Consider the following 23,946-nt stretch of genomic DNA (forward strand, 5'->3'; position numbering starts at 1 on the left):
CCATTAAATATTTCCGTCAACATTCAAAACTCAAGCGGTACGTAACTTTCCAAAAACTCAACATAAGTTTAGACAATTTCTGGGATTAGTGGGATTCTTCAGAAAATTTATCAAAGATTTTGCCAGAATAACGGCTCCTCTTATAAAATTAAAGAAAAAAGGTATTCCTGGAAATAGTCCTTGCTATTGTCAAAACTTTGGAAAATATCGATAGTAAATAGTCACTATTGGTAAACCTAAAAGAGTAATAGCAGATACAGGTGCTCAGCTATGAAATAGAATGAGTAGTATTACTTACTATTATATTATTCTTCATAGTATAAAAATATTGTCTTATGGTTTCTACTTGCTTAACTAATACTGTTAAATCTGTATAATATATAAATGTATGTTTAGAGTAAATTATTTTACAGGTAACTAGGCTGATAAGTAATAAAACATTGTTCAATTTAGTTACTTGTATATCTTCTGCGTAGCATTTCAGTTTCAGAAAAATCAAGAATATCGTTGTAATAGTTTTCAGCTTGGTTTTCATTATTCTGTGACAATATTGAGGAATCACCTTTTGGTTTTCTAATAATATTTTTGTGATAGCTGCCTTTATCTAAAAGTGTGCCAGAGTCTAATAATTTTTGCCTTTTTAAATTTTGGTAGTTTTTTATGTTGAAATTTAGTTTGTACATAAGCAATTTGTTAACTCGAGAAATCAGGTGGGTCAGATCTTTGTACATTTCGTTTATTAATAATTTCTTCTCTAGTTTCTGCATTTCTGTTTTGAATTTTTTCGTAAAGGTGTTTGGTAGCTTTCTTATGGTTCTGTACATAGAAGAGATAGAACTAAGTTATCATTTAGATCAAAATGGTCTGGACTATTGATATGTCCTTCAACTATTTCGAATGGAGTGAATAAATGGAATTATTGTAGGAAAGAAAGGAATGTTTTATGAGTTGGTGGGGTGGGGAGTGCAGTTTTTGTTTCTTACTCGAGACATAGAAAATGTTCAATAAAGCTAGAATGAAAGCGTTCTACGGGTGAGCTAGAATTACTATTTTTCGCTGTAGTAAATTGGAATTCTATTTTATGTAATTTGCAAAAATCTTGTGAATCATTGTTTTTAAGTTCAGTACCACAATCAGCGGTAATTTTGACCGTGATGGAATATGTAAGTTAATGGATTATCAACTATGTACACGCCTGTTAAACTGAAAATTGTGTAAGCCTGTCTGTTACGAAATAAGATTGATTAGAAATTTTGAATAGATTATTACGTATATGTTCGAATGGTTTAGATGCTGGGAAACTAAGAATAAATCTAACTAATGGAGGATTCCTATCATATTTATTTTTTTTTAACATTTTTCGCAATTATTTACGAAACTTTTTATATCCTCTGCCATTTTAGGCCAATAGTATTTTGAACCGAGTTGTGCTTTTAATTCATTTATTCTTATTATTTGAAATAGAAAACACCTAACATCAAGAAAATTTAGAAACATAAACATATCAAAAGGTCTAATAAATAAGAAACTTGAGCAAATTTTGTTTTGAGCATTTTTCATCCATTACCGTTTAGAAGGTAGATAGGGAATTTTTTAGACCAAAAGGCATACGAAAAAATTCGTAGTGGCCATTGTCGCTGAATACTGTGTTTTCAATTGTTTCTGGTGGTATTTGTTTTGATGAAATCCGATGGCTAAATCAAGAGTTCTGAAGAATTGTTCTCTATCTAATTTGTCTAAATTTGTCGTTGATATTTGGAACGGGATATCTGTTTGAAATTGTCTTTTCCGAAAATCGATTACGAGAAGCCATTTTTGACGTTCAGATCCGTCCATTTTTTTACTTGCTATACATATTGGTGAGATCCATTTTAAATATGAAGCTCTTATGTTGCCTTTATCTAACATATTGTTGATTTTACGTTGAACTTCCTCTTTATGTACTTAGGGGTATCTATAGGATTTTGTGTGAACGGGAATTTCATCGGTAGTTTTTATGGAGTGTTTAAATTTCGAAGTAAATGTTAACGGATTACCGGGTTTTAAGAAAATATTAAAAAAAATCCTGACATATTAATAAATTTTCTAGTTCATTCATATAGCAGTGTAATGAATGAATAGAAGTAAAGTAATTATTAAAAATTGAAAATTATCTCAAAATGTTTCAATGTTGAACAGCTCGTGCGGATTTTGAGCCTATGTATCTCATTTTGCCAAAAATTATCCTTGATCTACTTATGCATAACGTCATTCGACTATCGAATAATAAATCGATCATCACATATTAATGTGAATATTAATAATTACAATTGAAATTGTGTATCACATTCCTCGGGGCCATAAATACATATACATTTTCATAATGAATGACGTGATCATTGCAAACTAGGTGGGAATTGAATAATAAAAAAATTGTTTATGTAACCCTTTTAAAGTAGTAAGTATTTAGAAAGTATTCATATAGATTCTTTTGAATAGGATATTTCATTCTCAGCTGTGTTGGTTGAATCGAAAGGAAGTTGACAGGACCTGATCCCGTCTTTTAAGCTGTAATATTAGTTTATTTATCAAGGTATTGAAGTAGAAATTTTCACAAAATGTAAATAATACATCTACAGAAGACAACTTTGATTCTGTAAGTTATGTATGTTTCTTAACATTTTAAAATACTGAATAATACAAACATGATGGAAGAAACTTTTCAATGAAAAAGTTACTTCACTAAAAAAATATTTCATTTTTCAATATTCCTAGTGAGGTTTTAATTTTTTTGAACGAAAAATAATATCTTCGTTCGTTTGAAATATTCACTTCTTCAGTGAATATTTCAAACCAATGTGTGCAGATAATTTCTTACATCGCGTTTTTAGTACAGCTAAAGAATCTGAAGTTGTCGCAGATGTTTTTGTAAGAACTGCGTACAATATTTAAATTCATATACTAGTATAGCAATAGATTCTACGCGATATGTATAACATTTTTTCAGAATATGCAAGCACAACCAGTACTATCAATTTTTGAAACATCTATATGGGTGATTCCATTATAACTGTGATATTCAATGTCCTGTATTGTTTTTTTGTACTAGTCATTAATTAATAATCAATTAATAAAAATTTTGTGTTAATTGAATAATTCTTAAGATATTTAAACATTATTTTTATACAATATAACTTGCCACTTAAAGAAAACTTATACTACATCACTTGAATGTCAGTACCGTGTCATGTCCATTCCTAGAATTTACCGATAAATTATTAATTTTTTTTGTCGTAACAAATGATTTAAACTAATTACCTTATAAATTCTAATGTTTATGATCAAACTGAGGAAAATTGATGCACTTGTTGTTTAATATCTTAAGTTACCATGTCAGTACCGTGTCATGTCCATTCCTAGAATTTACCGATAAATTATTAATTTTTTTTGTCGTAACAAATGATTTAAACTAATTACCTTATAAATTCTAATGTTTATGATCAAACTGAGGAAAATTGATGCACTTGTTGTTTAATATCTTAAGTTACCATGTCAGTACCGTGGATAAATGAGTCAGTACCGTGGAACTCAAAATCCGACATTTGTGTCTTGCTCGTGATACTTTGAAGTTGTAGTAAATTCCTCTTAGAGTTTTATTTTTACAGTAAAATAGATGAATAATATGCATAAAAAAGTTAGAAAAGTTAAATTTTAAAATCTTGAAATTTTGAATACAAAAAATCACAGTTAGAACGGAATCACCCATATCGTATTGCAATGCTGTTCTTATTTATTTATACGGTTTCTATCGGTGAGGTGAATGTATAAACATTGTCTTTTACTTACTTAATTTATTTACACACTTACACCACACTTACTAACTTATATAATAATTAACTTATCATTAATACTTATTTAATTTATCTAATTTATTGAAATTCTCCGGTTACTTCTCTCTTCACTTTGACTATTTATTATAAACTAAACTAGCTCTGCTCAATAGCAGGAACAACATTTCTAGAATTCTAGGAAGTAAACAAACAAAAACAAATAAATAACAAGACTTTTATAGAAATTAGTTGAAAAAAATGTAAAGAAACCGCCTTCTATGATAAAAACATACATAAAAACAATCCTCAAACGAATTTTGCTGTTTAACAAACGGGCTGCGACAAATTTAAGAATTACATTATAACCGAACATGACCGGCTTCACGACTTATGTCTTGGACTTATTCGTAACAGTATTAATTAATCATAATAAAAGTGATATTTAGATGTAGCACGTAGATTTAGATGTAGATGATACTCCACGACAAATTTTATCACAATAAATCTTAAATGGATAAACTAACCTTCAGTGGCCTTCAAAGTATGTTGGATTGGCACAGACAATCAAGTTCTCGCTAATCGAATAGCGAAACTAATTTGTGTTATATGACCTGACGAATTCTCACATTAAAATAAATTTGGAACGTTGATGAATAGATGTGTCTCTGATATAATTTCAATTGTTACTAATAACAAATTGGCTAGATCAGACTCTGTTTTTGCTCTACTGGTTTTACGGTGATAATAAGAAGCGAACTTGCCAATAGTGGACAAGAAAAAAATCAACCCTTATTAGCAGATTGTGGAAACCTGTTTTAGAGCTATTGCAACTCATCGTCCGTGAAAAATTGTCTATTCAAAGGATTTCAAACAATTCGAATTTGCACGGTCAAACAAACATAGGAGTTTATTTTTACATTATTATTGAAACATAGCATAACAGTTATAACCCATATGAATATTTAAAGTAAGTTGCACGTGTGTTCCGGTACAGGAAGTCGTTAGGCTCATTTTAAGCTGGTTATTAGACTGTTTTTTATACCCCAAACTGACCGAACGTTTTTCTAATATTTTTTTAAGTATTGTAAAAACCCTTGAATACTTCACCAAAAATAATTTTTGCAAAATAATTGAAGGTTTAAATTAATTCCCTACAGTCCTTTTTTTCATTTATATTCATATTTGAATGTAAATGAAAATAATATAAAATTTATAGAAGGCAAGTACTTGAATAACTTAGAGGGGTGTAAGACAATTATAGGTGAAACTACTTTTAAATTTCAATTTTTTTATTAGTAACACAAGCATTTCTCCATAAATATATTTAAAGTTACTGACATTTATCTCAAAATGGTCATTCAACGGAATGTTTTAGAATACATTTAAGTGTGTAGACATTTGAAATAAATACCTGAAAAGTTGTGTAGAATAATATGAGATACATAGTATAGATGATCTTTTCTAATATTTATAGACCTGGAACAATAAATTCTCATAGCTATCCCAAGGAAATATATGAAATAAAAAATACATTCATTTCAAGGAAGTGGAGTTTTATAAAGGAGTACCTCAAAATTTTATCGTGAACAAATAACGAAACAAAGTGAAAAAATAATTTAAAAATTGCATTATTGTTCTATATCTGGTTTAGTTTTACAAAGCAATCGTAAAAAAAATTTTATCGGAAAGATATGTGAAGATAATGATACGAAGCATTGGAAGAAAATAAATTTATTAAGTGTAACACCTTCCTTTTAACAAAGATAGCATGAGGATAAACAGATAGTTTAGATTCAAACGTATTTTGCTCTCATAAATATTTGGAGCAGCCAAAGCCTATTTAAATACCTGTCATGATTTAATTGTGTAAGGATTATTGAACTCTTGAACATATTATGATCATATTTTGATTACAAACTTTTGGAATGTGTTTCCTATACATGATATAGAAAAAGAAAATTCTCGTCAAGAACAGTATCTTTATGTATTGATTTTAAATCCTTGTCAAATATCATAAAAATACGATTCGAGATTAGTTCTTGCCAAAGAAAGGTGTCACCTTTTTTCCATTTGCCTATAATGACGAAAACTTGGAATATTGTATATTATTTTCACAAATATATTGTGAAATAGTTTATTAATTATCATAGATTTCACTGTCACAAGCTTTCTACCAAACATCAAGTTTTAATTGGTAGGAATCCATTTTTTTAAAAGTATTAAATATTGAGCTTTCTTTGTCAATTACAAAATCAACTTTCTCTTGATGATCCTGGTTGGTAGACGTACAAAATTTCAGTTTATGAAGTTGTTTTTGAATTGGTTTGAAATATCCATTAATATATAAGCTGATAAGAATAAAATGAAAAAGTAAATTTCATATATTTGATTCCACATTCATTAGAAGATGTTGATGTTAAAAATTGTGTCTCTGTCAGACTTTTGTCCAAAACAAAACCACCCTGCTTAAACTGTGCTTGTTAAAGTATATTTATTTTTCCAATGTTATAGAAATTTGTGCATTTTAGGTTTATATTAGACTTGTATATGCCTACCCTGTTCTACTTTTCTATTAGAGTAAAATGTTCGAACTATAGTTATTTTCAATTCTTTCAATCACTACTAGCACTGTTTAGAACCGATTCTGTAATTATTACAGCCGAACTGTTGTGCCCATGGCTTGGGCTCGAGTGGAAAATAGATCTACATGAAATGGTGAGGGATGGCTGTAAATTCCAGCTCGTTCCTGGTCACTCGAGCTGATCCTCTCGCCAGACTGGGGTCAGCAAAACAACCAGTGGATCTAAAACGTAACCACTAGTAACAGGATACTGTCATCTAAGACACGAATATCCTTAATGCTGCTGGTACATGGAAGAGGAAGAAACTGCAGACCACTCACACGTGCGAGGCTCAAACACATGAACAAGCCTTATAGTTCACCCAATAGCATTGGAAGGTCCAAGCCAATGTACCTGAGAACAACGGCATGTTGGCAGTTTTAAGTGGAGCTCGACAGGCCTATGAGAAACCTTGTATGCACAACGGATCTTGACCGTCCACTGTCTTAACTACTGTAACTATCCATAATTATTTCTTATACCTTTCTCGTTCTATTTGCCACTACTAGCAAGTGTTGCTCTTTTCGTTTTTAAAACTCAATAACAAAGGTCCATAAAAAATGTAATGAATAACTAACATTATTTTTACTTACTTTTTATTATAGAGTAAAACAATCTTTGTAGTAATGAGGGGAAATAAAAAAAATGCAATTACGATAATAATATTTATTGCTGAAAATTTGTCATCACAATAAAATATTCAAGCTTAGTGAGATCATAAATCTATAAAAATATTTTGTCTATATGGCAAAATCTATCAGGAAATTATAAAAATCCTAAATATAATAAACTAATAATAAATAAACATTCAAGTAAGGTACAAATGACTAAGTCTCGGATAGTTCTGCGTAAGGCAAATTTATATACAGCCACATAATACGTTCAGACCAATAATACTGTTGAAATATATATATATATATATATATATATATATATATATATATATATATATATATACATGACACATAATTATAGTCCGAAAATGAACTGGCACTAGTTTATAATCACATCATAATTTTCAACAACTAATCTGGACGTTTTTTTCAAGGTCACTTAATTAAAAGACTAGTTTAGTAAGCAACTTCCGCGCCCCATGGTCGATATGGTTTCATTCCTTGTGATGGCGGAATACTTTGGCTATAATTCTGATGATGACTTGTAGTTGGGATACTAAATGCGTTGTGTGGATATTGATGGGAACTGTAGGCTAAAGCTGAAGGTGTCGTTGTTGTTAAAGGAGTTAATATAGATGTTGAAGGTGGTATTCTATTATTACTATCCGAAGTTGGTACTGGTATTGTAGTTTGGCCACAGGATGTAGAAACGTCAAAATGTCCCAAATCATGATGTATATTTTGTGGAGGAGGAGCTGTTTGATGATGATTCAGATTAGATAAAGGACCATGGTTAGAAGCGGGAGAAGGAGGTAAAGCATTAATGGGAGGATAAGGAGGTTGAGATCCTGGGTATCCCCAAGGAGCAGAGGTAGCTTGCTTTGAAGCTAGTTCTCTCTGAGCAGCACAACATTGGAGATGCGAGGTTAATCTGATTCGTAATGGGTTTTGGACATCTAAACCTTCAATTCGTTCAAGATATCGAGCAACTTCCGCTACACATTCCCTGAAGCCCATTCCATGGTAATCCATAGCATATTTATGCGGATCGTAAGCAAAAGAATCTAAGCCTGAAAAAAATTTTTAGAATTAGTTTTAGTTTTTATTAAGAAATTAAACAATATATTAAACACAAATACAAGGTTTGATTGAGTTTTTATAGCACGTTTGACTTATTCTGCATCTATTGTGAACTAGTATGTCTATTATAGCCTCATGTGTTGAAACAAGCAGTGACAATATTGTAGTCGTTCTGGCTTGCCACTTTAATGAGATCATGTTTGCAATATGTCGTGGATCTTGAACAACGCATTAACGTTACGTTTTATTTCAAGACGAAAAAAGTGCAGAAAAATGTTACTAAATGATGGAATCTGTCCATGGTTATGATCCAAAGGCAAATATTCAGAGTTCTAAATTGAAAATGAGTTACTCATCTCGGCGTCACAATTAGAGTCGAACATCAAGATCATCGATATATTTTTTTTTCGATTATGAGAGCATCGTGCTATTAAAGTTAGAACACCTTCATACTCCAAGTTTTACAAGCAGTTCTAGAACGTTTGTGAAGAAACGGGAATGGATCAACGTTTAATATCATGACAACGTGGGTGTCACAAGCTGCTTTTGCTTCTGTTTGTCGATATCCTGCATATTCACTTGATTTATCATGATGAGACTTCTGGCTTTTCTTGAAATTAAAAAAAAATTTGCGAACATACAATTTTTTTAAATCATTTCTAACACAGACAATGCTACGAGAGTGTAGTGCAAGCCACGAGCCCTAGAGATTAATCCAAATTTTATGTTACATTCATAGATAATTCAAAATTTTTGGTATTAAGAACATACGTTACGTCCTTACAGTCATTTGAGACTTCAGATCAATTTTCACTCTGTATAATTTGATTGAAACATATCTTACATTTGACATTCAAAAAAACGTCTAATGCAAGTATTTTTACACTCTTTCACATATATGTTTATTTAACATTTATCGAAATATTTTTACGGCTATTTTGCGCTACTTGCTGGTCAAATCATGCTAATTTATATAATTCCAAACTAAATAATTTCTATTTCGACGAAGTTCTATAAAACATGTAATGGAAAAACTTGAAATGAAAATTAATAGCGTTAGAACAACCATAAATCCACATCCCAAAAATAAGTTTGTAGTGGAGGAGGGAATTATGAATAAAATTGCATAAACATTGACTATCGGCATCAAAGTAGAGGATATCGTTAAAGTAATTAGTAGAGTTTTTGATGCAGAACAAAAAATATAGATTTCACATTTCATCAGAACACATTTGAATGACTTAAAATCAAGGGGACTTAATGCTGCTAGCAAATTGTACTGCATATAAGATTAATTTTAACAACGATAAACATAACTTAATACTACTAAAATTTTTGTAATTATCTTCCTGGCAGTTACAATTTGAAATTTAATTTTTTTATGGATTTCGTTTTAATAAGTGGTTTATTAAAGTTGGAAAAAATGTCATTGTTCACAGAATAAAAGAGTAGAAAAACAAAGTTTGATAAGGATCTTATGAGAAAAATATCGAGAAATATAATACAAGACACAGCAATATTTTATAACGAAAAATGTTAATTTGACAATGCAAACATTTGTTACCGCCACATGAATGTTATGGGTGATTTAGGGCCAAGTTACTTTTCATTTAGATACATGAAAACTGTGTTTTGAGGAAAGTAATATTATTGATTTATTGGTAGAAATTTCAGATTTAAAAATATTATTTTTCCATGACATGATCCAGTGTATGTTATACGTGTAGAAATTTTAATATCAAATACACAGAAATCTGAGACATCTAATATAAATTAATATTTGCAATAAAACAGCCAAATTTTGGGAAACAACTTTACACGTTCCGTCCCTATTACACGTTATTTTTCTATCGGGACGTTCCTAAATTTCATTGTATTGTCACTGATTTCGTTGGTTTATTAATATTTATTTTTGTTTTACCGTTCTTTGTTGAAAATAAAACTAAGGGTACCTATTATGAGACGAATAAGTAAATAAAGCGCCGATAAACGATGTAAATCTACAATATGGGTGTAGAGCGGAGAGAGGGAATGAAACCTGTTGCAAGTGTAGCTGTTCGGCGAATCGGTGTTTCTTCACAAGGGTTCCCACGGGTGTACCCCACTACTATGAATACGGTCTATAGGTTTACATTTGTCACAGCTGGTTCATCGCATATTCCCACGCATGCAATATAGATTAACCCTTTTAATTCTATATTCACCTGCTACCTGAATAGGTAGTGGTCAAAAACCGTTTAAAACACTACTTTCAACTCATTATTCTCCTCATTTTGTTTATTTAAGAGAACAATGATTAACGTGAAACGAAATAGTTACTTCTTATTTTATCAATTTTTTGGTTTCCAAAAATATTTAATACTTGAAAATATTTACAAACATATTTTTAAGTAATAAACTTCACTAATACAAATCCCAATAGGTATATTGTTCCGTGTATATCTTTTAACAGATCTTTTATCGAATACAAACTATCTTCATTCAATAATAGCATTAAATGGATTTTGTATTATTATGTTTAGTAAGCCAGTTATCTTGTCATAACAACGTAAAAACCTTGTTAATTTCTATAAATTTGTTCCTAGTGGAGAATTGTAAAATTCACGAAGTAACCCAATGCTGTAACGTAGAATGTGGAAGTGTAGGTCTGAGTTTCAATATAAACATTAATAAGAATTATACACATTTATGTAATTAAGATGTTGGAGATAAATAAATGAATAATCGTTATAGAACAAAATCGTTTCATATAGTTTCAAGCAAATCGAAATAACTTAATTTATTTTGATTTGATTTACATTTATAATCAATAGAGTCCCTTTCGAAAGATAATCTGATTTAAACAAAATTGTTTTCAAATAAAATATACTTTCGAAGAATATAACCATAAGAGTTATATTCTTTATTTGTAACCTGGACATTAAAAAATGGCGATGTAACGTCACCACTAATACTTATAAAGGTCTAAAAGTTTTGGGTAAGGCATCATTGCCCTTACGGCGCATGGTTAAGCCGAATCTGAAATAGGGTTAGAATTAGACAGAGGCACTAATAGAAGGTTAAACGGTACCTGTTAAACGTAACTGTATAATCTACTGCCTAAGGAATCCCTATCCCTACACAATATTTTAAGACCTACAACTATGGCCGACACTGAAATTGATCCGAACTGGACGGAATTCCCCATTTTATTGCACTATACAATATAATATCCTCAAGTTTCAAGTGTAGTAATTTTACCAATTTTTAATATATGTATACAGAAATAAAACACTAGTGAATCATGGACATAATTCCAATTTACCTGTATACCTTTCAATAGAATTAAATACATTTAAATATTCCACTAGAATCTCGCTCCAGTTTTTTGTTCTCTACTAACTAGTAATTAATCAGTTACAGAACAAGAGCGAGTAGAGTCCACCAAATAAGAATTTTTAAATAATCGTTTATTGAATTAAGATTATTTGTAAAAAAAACATGTAATAAAGAAATGTGTTTGTCATAATGGGGAATTGAAGTACATTCTAGAAAAATAAACTCATAATATTTAATTTGAAAAAAATGAATATGAAAACATATAAAACAAAATATTATCGTAATAGAGTCAAAGATTTTTACCCTTGATCCATTTCCAAACTCAATTATTCTTGTCCTATATGCCAAATGAATCCAATAGAGTTTAAAACGAAAAATTTCGTTTCGTAAATAAATATTTTTTCTTCAATTAAGAAATATAAAAAGATTGAATTTAAATCATTTACCTCGTTTAGTCTTGGGTAATTTGCGGGAAACAAAAATGTAAATTATAAATAAGTATAATCAATTAATATAAATAAAAAATTATATGAGTAAAAAGCGAATTACATAATCAAAGGCAGTTATATGAATACCGCATATCACTCAAATTATGATTCTACTGAACATCATGGTTCTCGATTAACATGAGTATTAAGTTATTAAAAATGTTTTATTCGAAGTAATTTTGTCAATTTAATTTAACACAACGTACCTTTATTAAATTCTACGTTGTGTGCAAGAAATAATATATTTCCTCAGTATTTATAATATTTACCTTTAGCATGCAGCATTTTTAAATGGTCAACGGTCATTTGCAAAATTTCGGCTTTCTCGAGCTTTGCTGATCCTTGTTTCTCAAAGGCACTAGGCACAAGTCTTTTTAATTCACTCAGTGACATGTTTATTCGATCTCGTCTCTTTTTTTCTATTACGCCTCTACGTTTTTTCCTCGATAACATTTGACAACTATCGGCATCACCAGGGCTGGTACATCTAAAGTAATTATAATATCAAATCTACACTGAAATGTACTTTTTTTGTTAGCAATATAAACACACTGTCATGTCTCTCAATTAATAATTTTGTTATACCTTGCTATAATTTAAATCAATTGTCTTTTCTGAGTGAGTTTTGAGATTTATATATTGTGAAAATGAGTCGTTCGGAATAGTTTCTATGAAAAACTGTCTCTGTGATTTTCGCCAATTTTTTTTAAACATAATGTTGAAAAACAGTTAAGTGCTACTAGAACTAGATATTCTTGTTCCTTTAAATTTATCATTCTTATTTATAAATGGAGTGACATAATTACTGTATTGAAAATTACAAACAACATTAATAAAAAATATAATCAACATTTAAGGATTTATTTGAAATTCAGATGTTCTTCGAATTTAAATCAAATAATTCACTATTCTGGCTATTAATTAATGCTCAATAAACAGAATAGAAAAACTCTTACCAATTGTGAAATAAAATCAATGAATTCAATATTACAGATTATTTTTAAATCAAATATTATTTTGTATTAAAAAATAATTGAGGGTAATTATTCTTTTTATAAAAGAATTTTTAATCTATATATGTCATATGAAAATTACATGTATTTGTTTAATCTTTGAGCTTTTATTGGTTTTTGTGATTTTACTTGTATTTTCAGCACATAAAATAATGAATATAAAATTTTAATACTTCTAAATGGTCTTGATTTTAAGTCTCTTCTGTTTTAAAATTAGTTTTTTTAATAATTTCTGAGAGATTGATAAAAAAATGACGTTTCGACTTAACTTCAGCCTTTATCAAAATATTTGGTATTTTGATAAACCAAAATTTTTTATCAATCTCTGAAAGAATATTAAAAAAACTAATTTTAAAACAGAAGAGACCTATAATCAAGAACATTTAGAAGCATTAATATATTAAAAGGTGTAAGAAATAAGAAATTTATAAAATTTTATTCATATTCATTATTCATTATTATAGCAAACCAAAAATAGCCGACTATATACGTACATGATTCTTCCAGAAATATTTATCTAATTCTTTTCAAATTGGTTCCCATTTGTGAAACGCGACAGTGGATTTATAAATAAGTGAAATAGAAGTAGACACTTTGAAATAATTGGTACTTACTGCTCTTTAGATGATTCCTCCGAGTAAACATCATCACAGTCACTTTCGGAAAGAGGTCTTTTGATACCTCTTGAGACAGGCTGCCAAGATGAAGAAGTACTATTACTCCCAGAATATCCCCACTGCAATGGAGTGTGCTGAGACAAAGAATGATCCATATCGGAAAATAGGTCACTATCACTGACACTTGTGTCCAAAGATGAAAATCGGAAATAAGTCGCGTGTCAAAACGGCTGTCAGACAGATCACGCGCGTGTGTTAGTGTCGTTCGCAAATGCGGAATGTACAGCCCTGTTGATCAACCAACGTTCAGCCACGTTTTTACCCCCACTCTACCCCCACTAGTAGGCCTATCCACGCGACTTGTTCCTTGTAGTTTGCGCTACTCACCCCAAAAGTCTATATTGTATCATTTTTCCTTTTTTGTAGTGGTGGTGCAGGGCCGATTCTGGGTGGTGTGTGTAAGCGTGTACTTGCACGTGATACATGGGACAAAAAATTATAGCGTGCGTTCGGATTGCTACTAGAATTCAATCCTTGTCCAGAATTCGAATAAGATTTATTAAGAAATATCTAATTTTACCTACACATTTTCAACAATAATATATATTAATGTTAAAAGAATAATAATAACGATCATTATCGTACTAGCTATTAATATTATGGTATGCAATGATGAAAAAATCTACATATCAACAATTCCTTTGAAAATCAATTCGTTGTATCCTTTGAACCTTTGAATAAATGATTTTTATGTAGCTCAGTAATATGCGTAGCAGCCTAACGAAGATAAAGTTAAATCAATTCAAAAATTCATCGAGAATTGCAAAAATAATGATTTTCTGTCAAGCATTTAGTTAATTGTACAATTATTGGATTAATTTCTGGGAACGTTAATATGTAAAAACCTATTGCAATTATGAAAGTTAGTGTCACAAAAAATGTTGAGAAATTTGAAAGGTGTACAAGTTTGACTAATGAAAATATTAAGCGTTTACAATAGGGAAAAAAAGAAAATTTTGCTATTGAAATCGTCTATGTTAATAAATATAATTGGAGCAAAAAAGCAAAAATTTACAAATAAACAACCAGAAGAATGAGGCAATTTCAAAGTAGTAACAATAATTTAACAAATAAAATAATATTTTCAATCGTTAAATTTTGAATCATATTTTTGTCAATCATATTTTTTCATAATAATTCTAAGTGATATAGTGAAATCATCGTAGTAATCAGTGATAATGATAATAAAAATTGATTCCATAAGAATGCTATTACGCACAAATAACATTTCAATAAACAAGTATATCTCATATTAAATGAGTAAGATACATTTGTTCAGTAACTGAAAACTTTTAAATCCGACTATTCTCACTATTCTAACTTCACTTTAAGTCATTTTATGTCACAGACGACATTAGTGATTATTAGTTTGGTTGATAGAGCTTATCCAACTATTACAAAAGGATAAATATAAAAATATAATAAAAATAATATTAGAAAGAGCCATAAAGGACATAAAACATTATCAAAATATTTCACCAAATCTTAATCTAAAATACCCAAAAACCAAAGAAGAAATATTGTATAGCATATGCCTTGTTATGACTGTGACGCTGTTTACGTATGACAGACATCTCATTATTTGGAAAATCGATTAAAAAGTCATCAAGTTTTAGAAATGGTTCACATACATAGGAACAAGATATCTGTCAATGATCTAAAGTACCAAAACAATTTCAGTAATAGAACTACAAGCATCAATGCATAATTTCACATTTAATAGTACTTGAAGTCAGTTGGAATCATGAAATATCTTTGTGAGAAGTAGTTGTTTGTTGTGTCATTAATTATTGTTCTAAAGATGGCATGAGTTATTTCTTATAGTTATAGTAACTCGTTAGTAGCTAAGTACTCGTTTTAAACATTGCCAAAGTTCGTGGTTATTTTTATTCATATATCTGCTCAATATAGTCAGAGTTAGATCGGGTCTTTTACAAATTATTAAATACATTAGACACCCGATGAGATTTTGATACGGAGCATCGTAATTTTCATCGGATTCCCACGTCTTATAATATAAAATAGTTACTAGCAGTGTACTTACACCCTTACAATTTACCAAATCAAATTTACTTACAGCTTCAATATATGTGCTTTGATCTAGTGTTCTTTCTTTATTTTGTCTATTAACTCTAATACTTAAGAATAGTTTTACCTCTTTTAAATCAAACATTGAAAATGTTTTTATTAAGTAATGTGTAAAATTCTTCATTGTATTTTCATTTGCAGTACAAATCACTAGATCATCCATATATATTACAATGTAAATAGTTTTAGGGATATCTCCTCTATGTAATACGTACATACACCGATCCTCATGAGAATTTGAAAAACCTATTTCTTTTAGAGTCCTTTCAAATACTTCAAAGCAACATCTGGCAGCTTGTTTCATGCCATATAATGCTTTCTTCAGCTTACAGACCTGATTGTCTTTACATTCTACACCCTCAAGTAGTTGCATACATATCTCCTCTTTGAAGTCACCATTTAAAAACGCAGTTTCATCTGGTGAACTAACAGGCTATGTTGATCTTTCTAGCTTCCTGATAAATACTTTATTTCTTCTTTCATCTTTTTCGTCTATTTTTTAATTTCTATGAATTATTGTTGGTTTTCTTTATTTTTAGTTTTAGTTAGTATTCGCTTTATTTACGTCTTGTACTCATCAATACATAATCCTAATCTCCTTTTCTTACGGAGTCAAGAATGTAAAATTTCTCATTATCACTACATTCCCATAACTGACTTTCAATATTATCATTCTTCTATCATGAATTTGCTCTATCAAGCTATCCAAGTTCTTTCGCATTTATTTTTACAGATTTTAACACCTGTACATCTCCTTTCCTAAATATATCTGTACTAGAATTTAACATTTCAATTTTAAATGAACTGAGTTATTTAAAGTTGATACGTTTTGTAGTATAAACACATTATAATAATAAATATATAGTTCATATTTTATTTTATCTCTATTTTTAAAAGCTTCTTATACCTACCTGAAACGCCCTTAGGGAAGTAGAAAACCTTGTTGAAATCGAATTTTACCGTAATAAAACTGTACTTTTTCTTTCACTAGGAAGTACCGTTACGCTTACCAACATTTCCGCATTTTTATTCCAGAGAATTCCTCCTCCTAAAAAAATAATCATGAAAAAGGATTCTTATTACAGTTTGTTATTACAGAAAATGAAGGATACATCATCGTCATAAAGCATATTTCTATAGACGAATCGTTATTAATGTAAACCCAACTGCAGGTAAGAAGTCTTCGGACACCCCCTCGGTTAGTATAATAGAGTTTTGATGGATTTTTGTTAGATAATATTCGTGATATAAGGGTATAATTTTCACTGAACAACATTACTTCTACACAAAATAATATATGGACAACAACTTTTACTCAAAATTAATTTTCCTTTCTTGCGAAATGATAAATATTGAAAAAATAATATACCCTTAATAAAAAATCAAAATTAGAAGTGATTAGTATCAGTTCCATAATAAATTTAGTGTCTACTCAATGTAATTCATCCAATTTATCATTCAAAATTCCATTTACCTTCTAAATATTGGGCAGTGTGATTCAAAAATAAATTTCAATTTGTAGTATAATAAGTGCATCAAAGTGTAAAGACCAGAAGGAATAATTTCTTGACCTTACATTTTTCGCAATATCATAATCATATTTAGAGCAGGCTAAGATAACGTCAACGTTTTATGCTCCAGAATTTTTACAAAAGTTTTATTTTTTTAATTTTTTTCTGAAGAATTTATTTTTTTCTGAAGAAATCTGTTCACCAAGGCCGATAATATAGACGTTGTTAGTTATTGCGAGTTCGTCTACTTGTGTTAACGTTAAAGTTCGAAGACGTTGAAATTATCACCATGTTAGCGATTTTGACCAAAGTGGAAGTGATTGTACTGCAATGACAATCATGCGTATGTAGCTAGAAGATACAAAGGAGACTGACTAGTCAACTAAGCCTCAAGATATGCGCTGCAGGAAACTAGTTTTGCGAGACTCTTTTGCTACCATGTGTCAAATTGTTGACCAACGGTTTAGAGACGAGTGTAGCATTGTTAATATGCGTACAATAAATTGCCGGATTCGAGACTATAGTCTCAAATTGCTGAATCGCATAAGGTGTACATGACAGTTTGTGTATAGGAGGTAAGTCCGGCTGTGGATAAGGAAATGATATTGGCTTTGTTATTGAAAGCTAAAACTACTTTTAAATCACACCACTTGGAAACAGTTTTCAAAGTTACTGCATTATTACCATAGACAAATTTTAACATTTCGTGAGCTTTTTAGTCCTTTTTTCTTAAATTGAAACAAAACTTCATGTTACTGTTTCGTTCAAGATTTCACTATGATCAAAACACAATTTCACTGAAGCGATTATAATAACAGATTGATAAGCCGAAACAGGTTCAAACTTGTCACTACTCATCTCAACAGATGAAGGTATGAGGTATATTTGTTGGAATAGATGAAGCTTAATCAATTGTTTATTTAAAAATTCATTTATCGTTATTTTTCGTGACACCTTGTATATATTTGCTAGCTTGATTAATAATATTAAGTAAAAATTTCACGTACTACGTAAAAATCTGAGATGGTTTTTTGTTTCATATTCACACTTCATACTTTCATACAATGATCCAATCCTGTAATGGTAAACTTTTTTTGTAACTAAAAGTTCGTGAAAATGTAACAGATCCGACAAATACGTACCATACAGAATAATTTTACACCTTACGCTTTTAAGAACTGATATTATTCTTCAACCGCAGCACATACGTAGATTTCTAGGAATTAGGCGGCCATAAGTTGAAATTCCAATAATCGACTAATGACCAACAACAAATTTTTTTCCTGGAATAGTAGACTACCTGACGAACAATAGCCAACCCCACCCACATCCCTAGACTGCGCGAGCGCGCTGCATTACTAGTCCAAACTTGATTGTCGCACTTACTGCACGTGAAAGTTCTTGACGCCCTTTTCGTATATCATTTTCTTTGGTGAATATTTTATGCATCATGTCATATTTGCTTGTTTAAGTGATGGATACCAATAATACAGGTAAGCCTTTATTAAATTAATATGAAATTTTATTAAATATATTGTCAATAAATGACTTAATGAGCCGTCATTAATACCCTTTTTTAGAAATGTTTTTTCTCTATTTTTCAATTTCAACCGAAAAAAACTTTACTTTCGCACTTTTCCGAGTTACATTTTTGATTTCATTATATAGTATAAAATCTTTTAAAGAAAACTGCTTAAAATCAGCTGCTAGTTTTAAAAATAACGAATTTGAAGTTTTTTTGACAAAAATAGGAAAAAATCGGATTTTATGTTTTTGTGTTAATATTATTTTTTTATTGTTATAGGCTCACCTGGCTGCTCGGGGGTGAAAATGTTGACTCGATAAAATGAACGAGCAACATTCATTATCGATAAATGAAAAAATTAAATATTTAGAAAATTATTTACTCGTGTGTTACAGGGACACAGATGAACATAAAAATGTGATAAAAAAGAAGTTTTCGTATTTTAAATGTGATTTGATAAAGAGTTGGTCTCGGGCACATAGAATATTTGAAAACTTTTTGGCGGTCAATAATTCTTGGTTGGAAGGAATATTTGAGATCCCCGTAGACACGCATCAAAGGCCAGGACGACCTACCAAATGTTTTACCGAATCTAGCGAAAGAACAAAGAGAAGAAAAACTGAAGAAGTCCGCGCATCTAACGACGAAGAAGTAATTGTTCACGCGGCACGTTTTAAAAGACATTACAAATTCTTCTGCGTCTGCCAGTGATTGTAAAAACAGACATTCAAAGTCTAAAGAAATATAGCCCCTTACTCCTCTGCAAGCACTGACAATGTTTGTTGGAGCCGATTTGACCAGAAGACAGTACGAAATTTTCGAGCAACGAACAAAAGATTCTATCCACATTATGAATTATTATTGAAGGCCAAAGAAGGAAACTACGCAGAAGAAAACCTACAATCTTTGTTGGATCACACTGTAACCAGATTATCCCTCTTCTTAAAAGAAGTCTTACTCACACTTGATGCCGTTGAAAGGAACTGTTAATCTGCAAATGGGGTTGTGACGGCTCTCAACAAGCCCAGTTTAAACAAAGACTCTCAAACGAAGATGAATCTGATGCTAATATTTTTATAAGCTCATTTGTGGCTCTACGAATTGTTTGTGGTGAGGATAAAAGTAAAATCGTGTGGCAAAATCCAACTCCATCTTCACCTAGATATTGCCATCCAATAAGATTTAGATTCGTAAAAGAATCTACGGACATCACAAAAGAAGAAATCAATTATGTAAAGAAAAGTGTAAACTCATTAAACTTGACGAAAGTTGACCTCAATGTAGAGAATTTTTTTTTCAACATAGTTTTAAAATGACTATGGTTGACGGAAAGGTCTGCAATGCAGCTACAGACACCAAATCGACCAGCAGATGTTATATATGTGGAGCTACATCAAAAGATTTTAATAATTTAACAAAAAAATGATGTATGCCCTGAAGCTCTTGAATTTGATCTTTCCGTATTACATGCAAGAATCCGGATATTCGAAAGTGTGCTGCATTTAGCATATAAATTGCCCGTGAAAAAATATCGCGAAAGACGAACCGAAGAAGAAAAAAATCTAGAAAAGCAGAAGAAACTTGATATTCAACAAAGATTTAGAGAGGAGACAGGTCTCTTAGTCGATATGCCAAAAAGTAACTTCTGAAACACAAACGATGGAAATACCAGCAGAAGATTCTTCGAGAACCCTGAATTGGCTGCAGAAATCACTGGGATAAGTTATGACCTGATTATTAGATTTAAAGTGATATTAGAAGCCATATCAAGTGGCTATAAGATTGACGTAGCAAAATATGATAAATACGCCATGGAAACTGCGAAACTATTTGTTGAGTTATATGGCTGGCATCCTATGACTCGATGCATAAGGTCTTAATTCATGGAGAAATAGAAAAAACGTAACATATTAAAGATCCAACAAAGGTAAATAGAATCAAAAGTTTTGTTACGAGTGTTACAAGGTGGTAGTACTGGTTCAGTCTATTTCAATTGTTTTCTGACCACTAATGCTATCCTTTGGAAATGTTTTTAATGAAAAGATAGACTAGGTATATGTTTTATTGCTTTGTACGCGGTAGATATCCTGAACATGTACTGTCATCAGATTCATAAAACATGTTCAGGATTTAAAATCCTGTGTTCGTGTTCTGAATACGTCCAATGTATCCTCGGATTTTTAATCCGGAGCAGGTGCATTCATTCTATTGGCATTTTTATGTTATTTACTAGAAACTAACTTAAATTAAAATAAATATTCAATTTCAATATTAATAGAAAAATAAAACTATATTATATTAGTGTTATTAGTTTGAGTATCCTAGTTTAGAAAATAGAAAACTCATCAATAGAAGGTTGGGTAGAACGTCAAACGGCAATTGTCACCTGCTAATGGAAACGGCAAACGGAAAGTCAAGTTTATGAATAGGTCTCAATGAATTACAAGAAATTAACAATATTTTACAGGATAAAAACTGAGTTTTTCAAAATGTTCAAGATCATAAAATTGGAGCATTGTCAATCAATATAAAGGAATTACCATAAAAAGATTATAAGTAAAGAAATGAATATTAATTAATAGTGGATACTTAACCAGTTTTGTCTTGGTAAGAGCTAGATCCTTGTGAATCACGACTGGCCGGATGCTTGACATATTCAATTCAAATTTCTTAATCGTTGGATATTCAGGGTGTTTTTACTTCTACTTGTGCCTCTGCCTAATTCCAACCCTATTTCAGATTCGGCTTAACCATGCGCCGTAAAGGCAATGGTGCCTTACCCAAAATTTTTAGACCTTTATAAGTATATTTATTTAGTTTAACGCATCAGTATTTGCTGTTAAGCCGTAAATAGTGTTCACATTATTATAAGATTAGTAATAAAATGGCGACATTTACACCAACGAAAAGATGTTCCAATAATTCTCCAATATCAGTGAATGAAAAACTTATTATTTTAAATGTACACGATTGCAGAAAATACGATTATCCCAAATTTACTGTACAGGAAACTGTCGATCGATGTTCCCGAATGACTGAAGTTGGAAAGTCCACCGTTTTTAAATTATTGCGGGGGAAAAAGATAGCAGACCAAGTGGAACCTCCCAAGGAAAGTCCAGGCAGACCAGTAAAAGTCATTAATGAAGACACCAAAAGTGTCAATCTTTTTATTTTAAAAAAGAAATAACCACCCTAGATACGATTTTAATGGAGCTTGGCCAGGATGACAGTATTCCGTTGATAAGTAAAAAACTTTTATGGACCAATTTGAGAAATATGGATTTTGCTTGGGAAAAGCATAACCGTAAAGCACTTTTACTGCAAAGCGATGAAATTGTTTGCTGACGACGAAAATACTCAAGAAGTATAAAGCAGTACAGAACAGAGCAGAAGAAAATCTTTTATCTTGACAAGACGTGGATTAATGAAGGTTATACAGTACCAAAAATGTAACAAGACAAAAATATAACCAGTGTTCGCCAAGTTTTCATGGAAGGCCTGTCAACGAGTGAACAAGGTACCTTAAGGTAAAGGGAAAAGACTAATAATCGTCCATATTGGAAGCGAAGAAAGATTTTTAAAAGAAGGTTTGCTAACCTTTCAATCGTGCCATACGGGAGATTACCACGAGGACATGGATTCGGATGTTTTTGAAGACTATTTTGGTGAAATGATAAAATATCTTCCGGCTGATTCAGTAGTAGTTATAGATAACGCAAGTTATCATTTTCGACGCATAGAGAAGACTCCAATTTCATCTTGGAGAAAACAAGAAATTATTGACTGGTTAAACACCAAAAGTATAAAATTCAATGATAATTCGATAAAAAAAGAACTATTAGCTATAGCAAATTTACACAAACATCGTTTTATGAAATACGCCGTGGAAGATATAGCAGAAAAACATATTGTAACTGTGCTCCGCACACCACCATATCATTGCGAACTGAATCCTATAGAACTTATATGGGCGCAAATGAAAGGATTTGTAGCAAGACACAACACGACATTCAAAATGAAAGACGTTAAGCTACTGTTTGATCAAGCCATTAAGGAGGTGACACCAGAGAACTGGCAAAAAGCAGTCCACCATGTCATTAAAGAAGAGGAGAAAATGTGGGATCTTGACTACTTGATCGATCGGACATTCGTTAATTATAATGTCAAGAGGAGATGACAGTTCCTTAGATGACGACGAATATATGTGTATAATGTATTTTTTGTATAATGTTCAATAAAAAATAAGTGTACCTAATACTATGTACATAATGCCTAATTTTTAATCTGTTAGAATAAAATGCTTTCCATTTACGAGTATCCCACCGACACGCCTTTGGCATACTATTTTCAGTGTTTGTGAATCGATAACAATAGGCTAAAACCATATATTGAGCCGTACCCGGATGGTACTACCTGCACTTGATAAAAAGAAAAGAGTTTTACAATGAAATCATTGCCAAACTATGAAAGTGGCTTAAATATTCGTTGGGTCACTCTGTGGTCCCTTTGCACACCTAATGAGGTTCTATTACTCTGAATTACTGAATTACTGTCTGAAGTAAATTATAGTCGAAGTTTACTTGGCAGTTTGTAGGTTATTTTTATCTGTGTATTGTAACATGTATAAAAACGCTGAAATGCAACATGCATTTTGTATATTGTATGGCAAATGGTAATTCGCGACAAGCTAGATGTTTTTACGCTAAAAAATATGAATGACGCCTCATCATTCCGTATTTTCACGTAATCACAACCGCTTATCTGAAAGTGGAATTTTAAAAAGAAATTCAAATAACACTAGTTATTTTCGGGTAGTTATAAATGTAATGGTAGATCAGATGATGTACACCGTACAATCACTAGAAAAATTGCCAACACCTTAAATATCAGCCATTCATCTGTTTCGCGAGTTTTAAAAGAACAGCAGTTATATTCTCACCACACCCAACAGGTTCCAGCTCTTGTACCTAGAGATTTTCCTCAACGAGTTAGATTTTACGAATAGTTAACACACTAAATGCCATAAAATACATAATTTTTAAATAATATATTGTTTACGGACGTGGCACATTTTTCAAAAGTATCTACATAAATTTCCACAATAATCACGTGTGGGTAGACAAGAATCCTCATGCGATTGTAGAAGACCATTTTCAAAATGTTTTTTCATTGAACGTAAGGATTGATATTATAGGGGATAAT

At 30.8% G+C, this 23,946-nt stretch overlaps 2 protein-coding genes across 4 annotated transcripts in view; one reads left to right on the top strand and one right to left on the bottom strand.

Annotated features, from left to right (window-relative positions):
- The window catches only part of LOC130899676 (aspartyl/asparaginyl beta-hydroxylase), a 114,891-nt gene that overhangs the window by 57,340 nt on the left and 33,605 nt on the right, over positions 1-23,946 (top strand). The window lies entirely within an intron of this gene.
- Positions 7,184-13,936, bottom strand: LOC130899692 (hairy/enhancer-of-split related with YRPW motif protein). Its single transcript, XM_057809833.1, has 3 exons — positions 13,558-13,936; positions 12,200-12,417; positions 7,184-8,114 (listed from the first exon to the last, which is right to left on the bottom strand). The coding sequence occupies exons 1-3, from the start codon at positions 13,713-13,715 to the stop codon at positions 7,501-7,503; spliced, it is 990 nt and encodes a 329-aa protein (XP_057665816.1). The 5' UTR covers positions 13,716-13,936; the 3' UTR covers positions 7,184-7,500.

This window comes from Diorhabda carinulata, chromosome 1 (genome assembly GCF_026250575.1).
Source record: "Diorhabda carinulata isolate Delta chromosome 1, icDioCari1.1, whole genome shotgun sequence".
Lineage (NCBI taxonomy): Eukaryota > Metazoa > Arthropoda > Insecta > Coleoptera > Chrysomelidae > Diorhabda > Diorhabda carinulata.

What these genes read in the sequence shown, in the direction of transcription:
- LOC130899692 (XM_057809833.1), bottom strand. Translation starts at nt 13,715, where the DNA reads ATGGATCATTCTTTGTCTCAGCACACTCCATTGCAGTGGGGATATTCT. An exon ending in GAGGAATCATCTAAAGAGCA is followed by an intron (nt 12,418 to 13,557) that starts GTAAGTACCAAT and finishes TAATTACTTTAG; the next exon opens with ATGTACCAGCCCTGGTGATG. An exon ending in AAAAATGCTGCATGCTAAAG is followed by an intron (nt 8,115 to 12,199) that starts GTAAATATTATA and finishes AATTTTTTTCAG; the next exon opens with GCTTAGATTCTTTTGCTTAC.